The following is an 18246-nucleotide window of genomic DNA, read 5'->3' on the forward strand; positions in this document are numbered from 1 at the left end:
GTTGCTGATGGAGTAGCACGCTGAAGTCTGAGCCGTGGTTAGACTCGTGGCATTGCATGTGTCCTCTCGCTGCTGACACTGAAGCCGAGGAACAGCATCGATATGGGAAAAGTCAGCCGCTACCCTCTACTGAGTGCCTGCCGTGCGCCAGTGTCTCTTAGGCATCTGACCTCTCGGACTGTCTTGACTGATAGGAGAAGCCGAGAAGACAAAGATTTTAGCATAGGTCTCCTTAACCCCAAGCCTGTACTTTCTCAACTCTTACCACGTGCCCTTCTGAAGCCTCAGGAGATGGTTGTCCGGTGCCATGTGCCTTCATCGCAGCCAACGGTAGGTTCTGGGGTAAAGGAAACCGATGCGGCGGCTAGCGTCTCAACTAGTGTCTGAGATTCGTCCCGCTGAGATGTACAGACCTTGTTTGTAAGTCGAATGTGATGAAGCGCGGACAGCTGGGGCTCACACACGGCCGTCCCGGGTCCTTGTCCTAGTCTGCTGCTTAACCAGCTGTGTTCTCTGGCGATGCTTCCTCCCTGCTCATTTGTAAAATGCAGTTGTGTATACACGTAACACGCTCCGCACAGGCCCGGCTCTGGAAACAGCTGCGGTTGCACTTACTGTTGCTTCTGTCCTAAGTTCTTCAAAAGCAGAAAGCAAGCTTGAAAACATCTTTCTTAAGCTGTTTTTCTCAACCGGTCATTTCATATGACCTCAATGAAGCAAGGAGACGATGCTTTTATGGTTTTCTTTGGCTTTGCTTCATAATATAACACCCACCTGATAGGAAGCAAACTCTGCAGTTATCCCACCTGTCTGGGCAACAGTTAAGATCTAGAAAGAAAACAGCGTTTCCAAGGAGTAAAAGCCAGCACCCTACAGCTCACTGGAGCGCTTCCTGGGCGGGGGAAGGAACGCTGGCCAGAGAGGCGTCGCCGGACCTCCCTGACCCTGTTCCGTTCCTGTTCCGTTCCCTGACCCTGTCCCTGGGCCAGAGCGAACATACCTGGCCCACCTCACGTGTGGGGGTGCCCTGAAAATCAGATGAGGGAGTGGAGGGGATTCACACTCCTCCCCTTTGGCACACAGTCCTGAGACTTTGTTATCCATCCTGTACGTATTCTGCACAACGTAAGTTGTGCCGGGCACGCGCCAGGTGCTATGGATTAAAGATGAGTAAGTGCAGTGCCAGCGTCCTGCCAACTCCGAGCTTTGGGTGTAGGAAGAGGGGTCGGAAAGTATTCAGTGCGTCGAGCCCCCCGCAGGCACGTGCCGAGTGCCGAGGGAGCACGGGGGGAAGCCTGGGGTGCCAGAGAAGGTTCCCTCCAGCGGCACGTGTCATCTGAACCAGATCTCAGGGCCAGCTAGGAATTATCAGGTGGAAGTGAGGAGTGGGCTTTCAGGCAAGGAGTGAAAGATGCGTGTGAAGGGACTGAGATGCCAGGAGGCAGAGGATGTTGAGAGAAGCACAGAAGTGCGCACGCGTGTGTGCGCGTGTGTGAGGTGGAGGCAGCAGAAGGTCGGGAGAAACCGTGTGGAAGGAGGAAGCATTGCTGCACCTGCCTCCGAGGACGGGGCGGTGGAGCTGGGGGAGCGATCGTAAGCCACGACCGCAAGAGTCTAGCTGTGGTTTCAAATGCGTCCCGAGCGCTGCACCAGGCGTTCGTCGGTGGTATTTCGGTGAGTTTCCACAAGAACCCGGTGAGGCGTAGACGTTCTCCTCTCCGTCTCCCAGAAGCAAGCTCAAGGGAGCGAAGTAACCTGCCCAGGGCACAGTCCTGTTCAGGGGCAGAGCTGGACTCTGAACCCACGATCTTTGTGATTGTGGGGCCCGTGCTCCTTCCGTTACACAGAGAGGATGTCTGCCTTCCACCCAGTGGTGTGCCGTGAGAGATGGCGCGAGTGCAGAGTGCGTTTTAGGAAGATTTCCATTCAGAACGGTTCAGGTAGAAGCTTTGCTGTGAAAACCTTACTTCTCTGGCACCCTCTCCTTTAGCCAGATCAGATTTAGGGATCTCGGTCAAATTAGTTCAGGAGAACATCAGGTGGTATTGTGGTTACAGGCGCGGGCTCCGAAGCCAGACCGGCTGCGTTTGGACGCTCGCCCCGCCACTCCTGCATGTCTGACCCTGCATCTCGGTTTCCTCATCTTTAAAATGGCAGGAATGGGGCGCCCAGCTGCCTCAGTCAGTTGAGCGTCCGACTTCGGCTCAGGTCGTGATCTCACGGTTCGTGAGTTCAAGCCCCGCATCGGGCTCTGTGCTGACAGCTCGGAGCCTGGAGCCTGCTTCGGATTCTGGGTCTCCCTCTGTCTCTTCCCCTGACCTGCTCGCTCTCGCTCTCTCTCTCTCTCTCAAAAATAAATAAACATTTAAAAAAAATTTTTTAATGGCAGGAATGGGGCACCCAGCTGCCTCAGTCAGAAGGGCATGCAACTCTCAGTCTTGGGGTCATGAGTTGGACCCCCATGTTAGGTAGAGAGATTACTTTTAAAAGTTAAAAAAAATTTTAAATAAAATGGCAGTAATAATGGAATTTACCTCACAGGGTTGTTGCAAGGTTTAAATGAGTTTCTAGAGGTAAAGCTGTCCTACAGCACCTCCTATACGACATTAGTATTAATGAAGCACTTGTGTTCTTGTCATCAGCAGAAGAAAGCCAAGTTTTATTTTTAAGATTCATAAGTTATGTTTTGCCTTAATCCCCAAGTGTTTTAGCCTTTAAAAGTTCTTAAACCAGAGTCTTGGGTGGGCTTGAAGAGGGATTTTCATCAGATTGTCAAAGAGTTCTATTTCCCAAAGGAGTTAAACATGACTACTTTATGAAAAACATTAAGAAGTTTACTCTTTGAGGGATTCCTGGATGGATCTGTCGGTTAAGTGTCTGACTCTTGATTTTGGCTTAGGTCAAGATCCCAGGGTCATGGGGTTGAGCCTTGCATTGGCTCTGTACTGAGCGTGGAGCCTGCTTGAGATTCTCTCCCTCCCTTTGCCCCCTCCCCCACTGGCCCTCTCTCTTTCTAAAAAGAAAAAAAAGTTACTCTTTGAAAGGTCTTGATACAGCGATACATGTCATCAAACACTTAAAAGGAGGTTCTGGCTGCAAAATTACAACATTGTGAGTCAGACTGAGTGGATCTGTTGGCAGTCATCTGCTACTAATAATAAAGTATCCAAGTTTTTGAAATACTAACATTTTATTAGGGGGAGTCCATATTGTTCCCGATGTAACCACTGTGAGCCACTTGCAATAGTGTAGGTTTTCTTGCATTAGGAAGTCTAGAGTGGAATTACTGGCCTTGTATCTGGAGTCACATGGAAATATTTTGTGTGCATAGAGATCATCCATTATTTGTATATTTCTAACTACTCAACTACATTTAGAAAAATCTTTGTGCCCTGGAAAAAGTTTAACTGTTAAGTTTGCATTCCGAACTTTAGGTCCACAGACAGGAGTTGCATTTTGCACAGTGGTTAGGTTCTAAGGTCAGCACCTAAGGTGGGAATTGTAAGTAGTTCAGGTTCCCTGAAAACCCCTCAGGAAGGCTGGCTTCACAACCAAAAGCTGACAGACTGCGGGTCCAACAGAACGTCAGCCCAGTGCAGCTGGGTTCTTCTCGGCACCGGGCGAAGTCATTGGCATAGGCTCAGAAGCCATAATTATTATTTTTTCAATTACGTTAGCTACACGTATCAGAATCACACTTGGGTAGTGAGTTGTGCACACTGAAAGAGACATACAGGAGTTCTCCAGGACAAGCAGGTGTATGTTCTTTGTCACACTCACTCCAAGGAATAGGTTCGTAGCATAGAATCACCCCAACTAATCAGTCAATCCATCTCTCTCTCTCTCTCTCTCTCTCTCTCTCTCTCTCGCTCATAAATGGCCAAATATAGAACTTACATGAACTCCTGTCTATGTAGTGCCCCTCCATTGTATCTGGGGCCCAATAAAGGGGGATTTGAAAGAAGGGAGCGTTAGTTAAAAACCTTGGAACGTTTGGGGATATGAAGCTGCTCCTAAATTACTAACCAAACGCAGCACCCAGAACTCACTTCTGTCGCGTCTCTAAACAGGACTGGCTTCACCAGTAGAATACTAAAAATAGGACCTTCACTATTTAAATGAAACTGTTAAACTAAAGGCCTTGCTGCTATTTTCTTTACCTGATTTAGGCCAGATGATTTCACTTTATCATCCTTCTCCAAAATTCCCTGTTTTTAAAAAAAGCTTGTATTGGCCTTTTGGATGCTACAACTTCTATTTTGAAAGATACAGAGGGAATAGAAAAGAACTTATAGTAGTTTTCCATAGGAGCATAACAAATTACCGCAGATTTAGCAGTGTGCAACGACATCCACTGTTATCTCCCAGTTCTGTACCTCGGAAGTCCAGATAGGGCTCAGCTGGGCTCTCCGTCTCTCCCAACACTGAATCAGGGTTTGGGCCAGAACTGGGTCCTTCCCTGAGGCGAGCGAGGGCTCCTTCCTCTTCAGGTTGTTGGCAGTTTGTTCATGTTGTCGGCAGTATTCCGTTCTTTATAGTTGTAGAACCCATGGCAACCTCTTTTCCTGAAGTTCAAGGTCAGTAGGAGAGTGTCTGATGTTGTGTCTCATCCCTTTCAAGGGCTCACCTGACTGACCGTGATAAGTCAGGCTGAGTCAGGATGGTCTCCCTTTTGATTAACTAAGATTCAACGAGACCTAAACTAGTGTGCAAAGTCCCTTTTGCCATACAACGTAACAGTCACGGGAATGATAGCCCGTCACATTCACCAGTCCTACTCACGCTCACAGGGATGGCACTATACGGGGCATGTGCACCAGGGGGCAGGAATCTTGGGAGCCGTCTTGGAATTCTGCCTGCCACAGAAATAATGCTGTCATAACGTTACTGCGTACCTACTGAAGTGCCACATACTGTTTGATTGATTCCCACCTTTGAGTTAAAATGGTATTATCCAAGTTTTACTCACAGGGAAACTAGAGCTCAGGGAAATGAAGCAGTCTGTGTTGCTAACAGATAGTATGGTCAGGATTCTGAACTACATCAGTTAGCATCCAAAGCCCGGGATCTGGTTATTTTGTCACATTATCTTGCTAAATCCTGTCACTCCTTCCTCCCTGCTTGTGGAGGTATCACAATACGGTAAAGAATAAACATGCTTCGAGTAACACAAAGCAATTTGTTGAAGTGAGAGAGGTTCATCTTACATTGACTACCAAAGAATTGTTCTCAGTTGTTTACCTGCTTCCCACATTGGACCGCAAGAAAGTGAATAATAAAATAATGATAAACTACAGCTAACAGGAAAAGCAGGATCAGGGAAATTATAACACTAGAAATCAAAACCAGAGGAACAAAACAAACAGATTTGGCTCTTGGCTTTCTGGTCCCAAAGTAAAGGGAAATAATATGATTCTTCTTTTCAAAGATGAGAAAAATAGACGCTCCAGGAGAGGTAAAGATTTTCTTAGCACATAGTTCTCAAACACATAACGTGGGATTGTATATAGGTGAATGAAGGGCTTTACAAGTAATTATCAAGTAGCTGCAACAACCTGAAAGATCTAGAAATGATTTAGCCTGTGGTTTTTACCTTCTAAAGTAAAACCGGGGGTGCCTGGCTAGCTCAGTCAGTAGAGCACGTGACTCGATCTCGGAGTTGTGAGTTCCAGCCCCACTTTGGGTATAAAGATTACTGAAAACTAAAATCTTTTAAAATAAAAGTAAAGCCGATATGTATTAATTAAATACTAAGTATCATTAAAAATGAAATATAATTAAAAGCTATCCTGTTTAGGAAGCTGGTTAGTGGTTCCGAACTGTTCCCTAGATGGAAAAGTATAGGTCTCTTTTCTGGTTTGTAACTCAACTTGTGTTCTAACGAAGTCTCCCCCGTTCTGTTTCCACATGACACCAGCCAAAAAAGAAGAACATGTCTGCCTACCAGGTGTTCTGTAAAGAGTATCGTGTGACCATCGTGGCTGACCATCCAGGTATAGGTAAGGACATTTCTCATCCTCAGCTTTGTTCTGTCCGTCTTTATCTCAGAAACAGTGCAGTGAACTCAGCCAGTCAGCAGGCAGCTTCTTCCTGTGGTACTAAAATACCACAAAGCTCATGTTTTTCCCCCCTCGGTTCTGAAGTCACTTGAGGTTCTGTCTTAGTCCACCCGTCCCTAAAAGAGATAAGCTTTCGGTTTATATCCCTTAAAATGAGAAAACGGGAAACTGAATAAAATCAAATGTTAGGGAGCCCTGCACATACACCTGCAGTTGTTCGTTGCCGTGATTCCCCGGCTGACCTTTCCCTCTGGCCCCTGGGTGTGAGTTACAGCGAGGCGACTTGCATTGCTGCTGTCTCTGTGTCAGAAGTTAGCGAGGTGAGAGAAACACTCCGCCACAGACCTTGACAAGTCACGTAACCTCCGCAGATCTCATTTGCCTGATGGGTACAGTGGCTTCACAACCTTCTCATCGAGGTTGTTGTGAGGCCCACGTGAAGCACCGTAGCAGATAGGAGCGCTTTATAAAGCATGACCTTGCTGTGCCGATGGAAGGGCAGCGTTACGCTTCTCAAGGGTTGCTTCTGGGCTGCTCGAGGGAAATTCCTCTTTGGTTCTCCACTCTCAAAACTTGGTAAAAATCTAACGTTTTCTATCAAATTCTACACAACACATCTTCTTTAACCTAAGTTGATAAGCTCTGTATAATGAGGTCAAATTGAAAGACCCCCGAAAGAGGCTGAAGGGATAGATCTCTGGAGAATAGGTGTGTGAGAATTTGAGCCTATCTCATGACCACCCAGTAGCCCCTTCCTTCCCTAGAGAAAAGAATCAAGACAAGTGTTGGGGTTTTAGTGTGGTTTTCTGAAAGAACCTTGTGCTATTTAAATCTGAGCTGGGAAATCCTTCTAGTTTTCGCTCTTATCAATCTTCTGTTTGATTTATAGTCCAACCTTTACTGTGTCACGTTTTTTGCCCTTTCATGCCAGACTTCGGGGAACTCAGTAAAAAACTGGCTGAGGTGTGGAAGCAGTTGCCAGAAAAAGACAAACTGGTAAGTACGCTTTCGTACGAACGCAGTTTTCATTGCTTGGTGCCTTGCAAAATATGTAATTCTTCTGTAGTCCATCAAGCCAACAGTGAAAATGGTGAAAAAAAATTATAGATCAATAGAAAATGGTTTGGCAGGGGCGCCTGGGTGGCTCAGTCAGTTGTGCGTCCGACTTCAGCTCAGGTCATGATCTCATGGTCCGTGGGTTCGAGCCCCACATCGGGCTCTGTGCTGACAGCTCAGAGCTTGGAGCCTGCTTCGGATTCTGTGTCTCCCTCTCTCTCTGCCCCTCCCCTGCTCATGCTCTGTCTCTCTCTGTCTCAAAAATAAATACAAACATTAAAAAATAAAAAATAAAAAAAAATTAAAAAAGAAAATGGTTTGGCAGAGGACATTAACACTGGCTGGTGCCAGTTTACTCTAGTGTGGATTTAACTGCAGGGAGGCTATCTTTTCTAGCCTCATCTAGTTGTTTTCCAGCAGCCTTCCATTTGAGCCAAAAGATGACCTGAGTTGGGGAGTGATGAAGGGTTAAAAGAGAATCTAAGATCAGACCCCTTTCCTGAAAACAGCCACTGGTCAGTAAAGGTCCGAGAACTGAGGAAGGTCATCTGCATCATGGTTACTGCAAATGAGAAAAATATGGGCTGTGTTTACTAGGTGAGTGGCTTGCAGGCCATCATCCTCATCAGCCAATACCAAATAATATACCCTCCTATCAGGAAGCCGGCAACACAATGATAACTAGTTCTACTGAAATCATTCACAGTCACTTTTCAACTGGGTGATGTGAAGGTTGGTCTAGGAACTAGAATTACCGTCTTTCTTTACAGCACAGCTCATCTGGGTGAAGCAGTGAAATTATTGTCACCTGGGTAGGTTATCTTTACTTTCTGTTTTCCGTGTCATTGTCATCCTGTTATTGGCATTGCCAACCAGCAGGTCAGAAGAACTATTTGGACCACATGGACATCATACCGAGCCAGGTGTTTACCCTATGATTTTCCATTTCGACCTCCGAGTGATCTCAAATCTCTGCTGAGACCTAACCATTAGCATGAAGGAACGTTTGCAGTCCTGTACTTAGGTATCACTGTAGTCACCATCTGAAGCCTGTTTGGTAACCCTCGGCGTAAAAGTTAGCATTAAGAGGCGCCTGGGCGGCTCAGTCAGTTGAGCATCCAACTTCCACTCAGGTCATGATCTCACAGTTCGTGAGTTCAAGCCCCGCATCGGGCTCACTGCTATCAGCACTGAACCCGCTTCGGATCCTCTCTACCACCCATCCCCCTCAGCCCCTCCCCTACTCATGTTCTTTCTCAAAAATAAACATTTAAAAAAAAAAAAAAGTTAGCATCAACCCTCTGTCTGCCCCCCTCCAGGATTTCCTTTCCCTTTCTTTTCTTCATTCTCCCCTTCCGTGACTGCTTTCCCTTGTATGTTTTGTCTGGATTCATTTATCGTAACTTACTTTGCCCTGATCTGATTGCAGATTTGGAAGCAAAAAGCTCAGTATCTGCAACACAAACAGAACAAAGCAGAAGCTACAACTGTGAAAAGAAAAGCCTCCTGCTCGGAAGTTCCCGTGAAAGTAAAAGGTAGGGGCTCCGACCTCTTTTCCTGAGAGCATGGTGAATTTTGCTTCCTAACCAGGAAATTGGGAGTGCAGCCTATATCAGAAGCAGATCTTGATACCCACATATTATCACTGAATATTATAGATTGCAAAAAAAAACAAAATTAGAAAATATAAATCAGAAGTCAGCAAACTTTTTCTATAAAGGGGCAGGGAGTAAAAATTTTAGATCTTGTGAGCCATAGGCACTCTCTGTCACATATTCTCCTTTATTTTTTCTACAACCATTTAAAAATGTGAAGCCATTCTTAGCTCACAGGCTATGCAAAAACACGTACAGATTTGGCCCACAGTGCACAGTTTTGCTAAGGCCTGCTATAGGTCGTAACAGGGGGACATCAGGAAAAAGATTTTTGTGGTGTTCCAGGCCATGGGTAAGCTTTATCTCTCTATTTTGTCTCTGTTCTCAGCTTCCTCTGCAGGAGTACTGTCTCCCCAGAAGAAATCCCCACCCACCACCATGCTGTTACCAGCCTCGCCAGCCAAAGCCCCTGAGACAGAGCCCATTGATGTCGCTGCTCATCTACAGCTGCTGGGAGAGTCCCTAAGCCTCATTGGACACCGCCTGCAGGAAACCGAGGTGAGTGGCACTATAAGCATAGCTCCAGTTTCTGGTACGATGTGAATCTGTTTGCTCCTTCCATGTGCACCCAGCGAGCAACTACTACTCTTTTGTGCGAGATTATGCCAGGTGCTAAGGACAGAGTGACAAGATACGTCCTCGTGAAAACCCCTAGAGATAAGGAATCTACTGGCTGTCAAAGTCTACCCTTACCCCATCCTATTGAACAATGGCACAAAAAGAAGTTAGGTATTCTATGATTTTTTTTTTCCCAATTTTTATTGAGATACAATTGGTCTATAATCCTGTATTTTGATTTTTTAAAAATGCAGTGGAAAAAGTGAATACAAATCCCATGGAAGTTTTGATCATTGGTACTTCTAAGAGAGTTTCAATTTTTCTGCACAATTCCAGTAAGGTCTTAAATAGAGTAAATTGTATAGGGGATTAAGGCTTCCTCTACTTCTTTGAAAATAAGTAGCAAATAGGGAAATTGAGGTTCTCAAGCTCTTTATTACTGCGTGCTTGAATTATACAGTGCTGTGTGCCCTAGGGAGATCTTTGTCCTTTTAAGCTTCAATTTCAAAATCACTTAACCTGAAAAGCTGTCATGTTCCATTTCTATTACCATATTCAATTTCTAATCATATTACCCCCTTGGCTAACCCAGTCGTGTAGTATTTCACTTTTCCACTGGGTCCTGATAGGACATTTCAGCAAAGAAATCAGTCTCCACTACTAAAGCCATAAAAATCAGTGTAGGAATATAAAACTATTCACTTGCTTCTCTGTGGAAGTTGAACTGTTATTCAACAAATAAAATGCCAAAGGCCGCAAAAGATGAAGGTTACCTAAGTTTTTTGGCTAGTTTTAATAACTTAGCAGATTTCAAAACAACTGGGGTATTTTCATATAGACTCAGATATTTAAATGGATGTAGATACTTCAAGAGTAAAATGTTCTGGGATCCTTACTTATTTTTCGTATTTAATCATTCTCAATTTCCTAAAGAGTTAAAAATAAAAATGATTTGTTTTATGCACCTTCTGTATTCCAGACTTCCCCTGGTATTTCCATTTAGTTTAGAAACTATTTGTTGAGTACCTAGGCATTATTTCAAAAACTTGTGGGGATAGGGGCACCTGGGTGGCTCAGTCAGTTGAGCATCTGACTTCATCTCAGGTCTTAATCGCATGGTTTGTGAGTTCAAGTCCCACGTCGGGCTCTCTACTGTCAGCACAGAGCCCACTTCAGATCCTCTGTCTCCCTCTCTGTGCCCATCCCCTCCCTCCCTCCGTCTCTCTCTCTCTCTCTCTTTCTCAAAAATAAATAAACATTTATTTAAAAAAACAAAAAAAAACTTGTGAGAGTAGAAAATCTGACTTGCTTCCTGATGGTTTCCGATCATCAGGAAACTTACAGTCTCACTGGAAAGATAGAACATACATATAATTAGCAATTAAGGGGCACGGGGGTGGCTCATTGAGTTAAGCATCTGACTCTTGATTTCAGTTCAGGTCGTGATCTCATGGTTCGTGTGTTTGAGCCCTGCATTGGCTCTGTGCTGACAGCACGGAACCTGCTTGGGATTCTCTCACTCCCTCTGTCTCTCTGCCCCTCCCGTCTCGTGATCTCTCTCTCTCTCTCTCTCTCTCTCTCTCTCTCTCTCTCTCAAAAATAAATAAATAAATAAACATTTAAACAAAAACAAGCCAGCTTCTGTGAGCAGCTGCTTTGAAAAAGTTACACATACATGGTGACCAGAGAAGGGGAAGACTCAGTATGCCTGGGTGGCTCAGTCAGTTAAGTGTTCGACTTCAGCTCAGGTCATGATCTTGTGGTCCATGAGTTCAAGCCCCATGTTGGCCCCTATGTTGACAACTCAGCACATGGAGCCTGCTTCAGATTCTGTGTCTCCCTCTCTCTCTACCCCTCCCCCACTCACGTTCTATCTCTCTCTCTCTCAAAAATAAATAAAACATTAAAAGTGGGGGGTGGGGGGAGAAGACTTGTGCAGGTTCTCTAGCCCCCTTTATGTAACAGTCTTATTGAGATACAATTCACATACCTTAAAGTTCACCTTCTGAAACTGTAGAATTTAGTGGTGTTCAGTATATTCACAGAACTGTGGCCCCATCACTACCATCTAATTCCAGAACATCTTTGTTACTCCCGAAAGGAGTCACAAGTCTGATATTCTAATTTTTTCCTAACGTAGTACATCACAATGGGCATACATCAAAATGACGTGCCACCTGAAACTACATACCACACTTCAAGGAACACTGGTGTCTACAAGTCACTCATTTATAGATGGGACACCAGGGGCCTAATAACGTTAAGTGACGATTACAAGTTGACACTCTGGCAGAGCCCAGCGTGCCTCACTCCTGACCTTGTCTCCCTGAGGCCAGCTGATGCGGTGAGAGAAGCTAGAGCCCAGTGAGAGTCAGGGAGAGTCAAGAGGGATTTTGTGAAAGGGAGGTGCTCTTCCAGCAGGGCCTGGAGGGATCTGGAGGGTTTTGTTTCCTGGAGACGTCGGAGAGAGACCTTCCAAAGCCAGAAAACAGTGCGCATCTCTGTTGCTTGGAATCGGGGTCTTCTACAGAGATGGATGAAAGGAGCCCCCCACTCCCACTTTAACCAGGTCTTCTAGCTGGTTTATATATCGGGACTCCACATCTGGGGTGTTTGTAAGTTTTTCATTTAAATCCCAGTTAATGAACGTGCAGTGTAATATTAACTTCAGGTGTACAATATAGTGATTCAACACTTCCGTACATCACCCAGTGCTCATTGCAAGGGAGCTCCTTAATCCCCTTCCCCTGGTTCACCCATCCTCATCACCCCCCCCCCCCCAACCCCCGCCACCTCCCCTCCAGTGACCAGCGGTGTGTGCTCTCCATAGTTAAGAGTCTGTTTCTTGGTTTACCTCGCTCTCACTCTTTTTTTTCCCCCTTTGTTCGTTTGCTTTGTTTCTTCCATGTCAGGTTTTATTTGAAAAAAGGGTTTTACTGCTAAAATGATGACAATTTAGACCATCCTACACGTAAGATGGAGGAAGCCTGAAAATTAAGGCCGTAGCCCAAATTACAGAAGGTTTGGACGCTCTCAAATCTTTATTCTCCGCTATGGAGGAACCGCAGGGATTTTTGTTGGTTTGTTTTGAGTAGGGAGGGATGTGATCAGCGCTCTCATTTGGTTTTCTCTGAAAGTATCTTCTGTTTTAGATTGGGAGTGACACCTGACTTGGGGAGAAGTTGTGTAACTGTAATGCAGTCCAGACATGACAAAGACTTGAATTAAGTCAACACATATTTATTGAGGGCTTGCTCTGTGCAGAATACCAGCAGTTATTGAGAAGATATGAAAAGGAATATGACAGGGTTCCTGCCCTCAAGTTGCTTATAATTCATTAGGAGAGTCCGACATAAAACATCAGCTATAATTACCTGTAGGGCAAAAGTAATGGAATAATATGATTAATTGCTAACTGGTTGATTGCTTACTCAGCCAACTTTGGTTCAAAGGGCTTTAAATCGATTCTTTCATGTAATTCACACTGCAGCTTTGTGGGGAGAATTTTTGTTCCCTCTCTTTTACAGAAGAAAAAAACAGATGTATGTAGAGAGACTAAGTAACTTGCTCTGGAGTTGAGCCCCTAAGTGCTAAAACAGAGGCCTGAATTCGGTGGCGCAACTCAAGGTCCACGCTCTTAACCCCTTGCTGCACAGCCCCCCTTGCAAGGAGGAGAGGGGAGGGAAGAGTGGGCGATGGCAAGGCCTTGAGACTGGACAGTTGTGTGAGTGGTGGTGACCTTAGCAGAGAAGGGGTGCTAGGAGGAGGGCAGGCGATTTCTCTTTACGGCATGTTGAGATTTGGAAACATCCAAACTGAGAGACCTAGCAGGCAGCCAGAATGCAGTTTGGGAGACGAAGATGTGGGTAATAATGGTAATAATTACTGATACTTTTTGAACACTTACCATGTACCAGGCACCGTTCCAAGTACCTTGTACCTGTTATCTCCCTCAATCCCCTCTGCGCAGGCTATTTCATGGGCACAGCATAGGAAGCATCTTGCCCCAGGACAGAAGCAGTGCGTAGGGGACCTGTCAGTCCTGAGCCCACAGCTCCTTCTCTGAAGGACTGTGCTGTGTCCCTGGCTGACATAGCCTCACAGGGCTTCTAGTTAAAGCAGATGATACAAGAGCTAGGCAGGGGCATTGCAGCAAGCAGTCTTATTTCTTACCTATTTGAATCACAGACAGACATTATGCATTGGGCAAGATGTTAAAATTTGAAATAAACCCCATTCACTTCTTTCTGAGGGTGAACAACTCAACCCAGAAAAGTGGGATCATCAGCTATCAAAAAGCCACGTCCGTGGAGAAGTGTGCGTATGTTTGTGTTAAATGTTAATGCGTAGGGCTGTAGACCTCTCAGTTCTCACACTTGAGCTCTGTGGAGTTCATAAGAAAAGTACTTTTGCACACATGACTTCCACAAATCTTCCCAGGAGCTCTCTGGAGTAGGGAAGTCCAAGTGACTAACCCTAGGGTGCACAGAGGGTAAGATGGGGGAGGAACATAGAAAGGGAACTTGGGAATGTATTGTAAAAGTTTTCTTTTTAAACAACTTACAGAGTTCTCAAAGCAGATACCTTCCATTTCTGCTGCAAGTTGCATAGGACGGGCAAGACTTAAAAGAACAATGTGAGGAAACCAACCAGAACGCGGAGGGAGCGTCAGGAGTGGGACTCGATTACAACCTGCTCTCCCTTACTGCTCTCCTTTCAGGGCATGGTGGCTGTGTCCGGCAGTCTGTCAGTGCTTCTGGATTCCATCATCTGTGCGCTTGGCCCCTTGGCGTGTCTGACCACACAACTACCTGAACTGAACGGCTGTCCCAAGCAGGTCTTGGTGAGTTTTCCCTGTTTTCCTTGGCGTTTTTTCGGCCAGACCCCTCAGGAGCCACAGAGGCCCTGCCTTAACGAGCTCTATCGGGCACAGGCTCACAGGCTTCCTGGCAGATGGCGTTCCCTCCGTATATTGGCCCATGAACGTGGTACCGGGTTGCTGAATACATGCTGTGCTTTGCGTGCAACTAGAAAACGTGCCGTTTCCCAAAACAGTCCTTGGGAGAGAAGCATTCTAGCCCCTGAGGGGCCGCACCTCCTGTGTTGCCTATTTGCATTTCTATACACAGAGACGGAAGAGGAGGCTTCTGCTGCTTTTCCACGAGGATTAATGGGAAGAGTCAGCAGAAAAGCTCCTAGGGGAGCAGACAGCACGGTGCCAGCTTCACTCTCTAACTCTCGGTTTCCTTTCTCCTCTCTCTCCTCTGAACAAAGAAACAGGTCTCAGGGAACTAAGGTAAAGTACTGTCAGCTGAACCTCTTCCCTTGTTTTGCAGTCAAACACACTAGACAACATTGCTTACATCATGCCTGGACTGTGACCTCGAGGAGTCCCGGGACAGAGACCTCATCCAACCCCATTGCTGGTTTGTGTATATGTGGATGCGCCAGATCGCTGGTCTCCGGGTGTAGGTTTTAAATTTTTATATATATATATACATATATATATATACATATATATATAATGTACAATATATACATAGGACTGTAACTACTTTGCTTTTAATAATTTTATGAAATGGCAAAGGTTTAGCCAAGAGGAAACCTTGGCATGAATATGGACTTGGGATTCTTTTTTCTCCTGTGGTGGATAAATCTGCCTTAAAAATCAATGTAACTTGGGGGCTGGGGGCTTGTTCTGGGTGCCAAGGGCATCTCTTTATGGACAGCTAAAAATGTGATTTTTTTCCAAACTCAGCTGTACCTCCAGACCCATCACTGACCACTTGCCTTACCTGTCTCACAGTCTGAAGTATAATAGGGAAGATTATGGGAAGATGCCAGTTGACAGAGAGAGTACAAAGCCTTTCAACTTGAAGTGACCTAGGCAGGAGGTGATAAAATCGTTCCCATCTTCCAGTCACTGCAGTGGCTTAGGTGAACTTCATAGGGGGTTCATTCCGTTTCCTGCTCTACCGGTGTCTGTGTCTCAAAATTTATTGTAATCATTGGTACCATTAGCAGCCTCAGTAGGGGCCGAGGAGTTACGTGAGCCCCAGCAGCGTGAAACACCTTGGAGAGGGTAAAGCTGTGACTGCACAAGTTGAACATACATTGTGAGCTGGCCCAGAATATTCCATCTGCAGAACTAATTGCTGGTATCTTCCATGGGCAGCATTTGCTTAGCCACCGAGTCCTCACAGGTTTTGCTGCTTAGTTGCTTGATAGTTGTGGAAGATGAACTTGGCCCAGCGTGATTCTTGGGTTCATCCAATTGGCTCCCCTGGTGGGCAGATACCCAGTGTTCTGCATTCCACACATAAGTGAATTGCAAAAAAGTACTCGATTCTCATGTAGGTTTATTTATGTGCGCGTGTGAATGTGTGTTTTAATTATGTGTATTTAACTCTTTAAAATCTCTTAGATTTTAATTTATCCTGTAAATTTCTGTATATATAATTTAATAACAAAAGCCTCCACCAGCAACAGCACGTGGAAGACACAGATTTGTCATTTCTTCCCTCCTTCTTTCTTCTGATCTCCACTGAAAACTCCCAAGTCATTTACATTTTAAGGTATCATGCCTCAAAAAGGAATCATTATGTCAGGATTCTAGTTCTTTATAATTCAATAATGTCAAGAAAGTAAAATTAAAAGGAATGTTACCATTCCCAGCTGCCCACTTTTCCAAAGAACCAGACTTCTGCTTCCCAGTTCCGAAGAAGACAGTTGAACGCTTGAGGGTTGTTTTCCAACTTGGTGTGAGGTTCCCTGCCAAAACTAAGCTCCGGGGGAACTGCGCTTTCTTCCCCTGGCCGAGGCACAGCACTACAGCATCTAAGTAGATCTTCGAGGACCCTTCAGCCAGCCTGCATCCTGCTTAATCCCTTCCCTTCTCCCCACCCGAGGGGTCGCAGGGCTTTGTTTCCTGAAGGTGCTCTAGCTGCTGATTGGCCCTCAGCTCAGAGCCGTGGGGAAGTTTAATTGGGGAGACGGAAGGAAATGGGTGTGTTTGGGAACCAAAATCAAGAAGAGCAGATCTGGGTTTGATTTCTTGTGTCAGACCCTGTGCCACGCCTCATCTGTACCGTGGAAGCTTCCTGTTTGACACAGGGTATCAAGGAGGGGCCTTGAAGACAAGGATTAGTACGAAAGAAGTCAGTCAGTCCTACCATTGTCATTTGTGCACATGAATGAAATCCTGATGAGGACCTGCTTTTTGTTGGTTTGTTTTCCTTTAAAACCCAACCCTATTGTATTTGTATTTAAATTTGTACACATTTGTATGATAATCTGTACCTTGTGGTATTTGGTACTATTAGAGGAAAAACTTTGGATTCAGACCTTCTTGCAGTTTTTATATCATTGTTTTATTTTGTTTTTTAAATAAATTCTAGTGGTTTGATCCAAATCCCATTACAGTTGTATAAAGAAATAAAATTTTGTACTTATATTATTAAAAATCACATTTTTAATATTTGTAGTCCGGTCTCAGGTTATCTTTTCCCTGTTGCTGAGCAAGTTGCTATGAAATTCTAAAACCTGTCATTTTTCACCTATATTGTACCATGATTTTTTTTTTTTTTTTTTTTTTTAAGAAAAATCTCTATCTGGAATAGAGGCCAAGTTTCTGATCTTAGCCATTTTTCTAACTAACATCTTGCTCTGTCTCTATTAACTTTTACATTGTACAGTCTCTCGTGTTCTCCCCCTTGCAAACTAAAAACCAGTGACTCTGTAAGAGAAGCTCTATTCACTGGTAAATGAAATTGTGTGTACACTACAGTGTTAGCCTAACTCAAGAAAATATCAGTCGTGTATTAAGGGTCACATCTAAATCCTGTGCTTAACCATGATATATTTCATTGCCGTTTCGGTCCTGTCTTGACCTAATGAATGATGTTGGATAGGTCACTTAGTCTTTATGGGTGTCCAAAGTCCCACCAGTAAAATAGTGTTAAGGTCACTCCTGCCTCCAGGCCTGCGGCCAGCCAGCCTGACATGAATGACTAAAAATACTGTGAACATTTAATATGTGGAGATTTGACCTCTCTAGGTAAAAATTTCAATGTAAAGACAAGGTGTGACTATTCCTACTAAATAGTGAAATATTCGGTCAATGGGAAGACTGACCTCTTACGAAGAGACTGCAAGAAAGAGACTGAATGACTCTTAAGGAGTGATTTGCATGTTTTCTCACATTCAGTCCTCCCACAAGCCTTCTGAGTATTCTCCCCTTTTACAAATGAGACCAATGCAGAAAAGTGCTTTGCCTGAGGTGGTACAGCTAGTAAAGGGCAAGGCCTTAGCAGCACACTGGTACAGCTGAACTGGGCCCCAAGCCACTTGCAAAGTTGGATCGTGTATGGAAGGCCTCAGAATCCTCTGTTACCTACGGTCCTGAGCAAATGGGATTGTACAAAAACTACCTGAAACTCTTTCATTATTCAGATGTTCTCTCGTCCTGGCTGGCTTTTACTACACAGGCCTCACCTTTCTTGTCGTACTACCGTCTTCCCACTTTGAAGGCAGAGGATCTTGACTTTCATCTAAAAGTACTTGAGGGGCGCCTGGGTGACTCAGTCGGTTAAGCGTCCAATTCTTTGATTTCTGCTCAGGTCATGATCTCGTGGTTCATGAGTTCGAGCCCTGCCTCAGGCTCTCTGCAAACGGTGCAGAGCCTGCTTGGGTTTCTCTCTCTCTGCCCCGCACACTCGCTGTCTCTCAAAATAAATAAACAATTTAAAAAATAAAAATAACAGAAGTACTTGAAGGATGTAATAGATTACGTTCCATTTATGCAGTATGTCAGTCTTAGGGGACTTAACCATTTTTACCCACAAGCAGGCGTTTGATATCAATATTACTAAAACGTTTAAAAAATTAAAACATATTGTTTACTAAATGAATTTGCTCCT

At 44.8% G+C, this 18246-nt stretch overlaps 1 protein-coding gene across 3 annotated transcripts in view; it reads left to right on the plus strand.

Annotated features, from left to right (window-relative positions):
* The window catches only part of HMGXB4 (HMG-box containing 4), a 30143-nt gene extending 13404 nt beyond the window's left edge, over positions 1-16739 (plus strand). For all 3 annotated transcript variants that reach the window (XM_042947659.1, XM_042947660.1, XM_042947661.1), the window contains 7 exons: positions 5918-5999; positions 6991-7055; positions 8545-8650; positions 9099-9268; positions 14049-14171; positions 14665-14796; positions 15087-16739. In XM_042947659.1, the coding sequence (XP_042803593.1) occupies positions 5918-5999; positions 6991-7055; positions 8545-8650; positions 9099-9268; positions 14049-14171; positions 14665-14709 (591 nt within the window). In that variant the 3' untranslated portion in view covers positions 14710-14796; positions 15087-16739. The remainder of the gene's footprint in view (positions 1-5917; positions 6000-6990; positions 7056-8544; positions 8651-9098; positions 9269-14048; positions 14172-14664; positions 14797-15086) is intronic.
* The last annotated feature ends 1507 nt before the right edge of the window (positions 16740-18246 follow it).

Source organism: Panthera leo, chromosome B4 (genome assembly GCF_018350215.1).
Source record: "Panthera leo isolate Ple1 chromosome B4, P.leo_Ple1_pat1.1, whole genome shotgun sequence".
Taxonomy (NCBI): Eukaryota; Metazoa; Chordata; class Mammalia; order Carnivora; family Felidae; genus Panthera; species Panthera leo.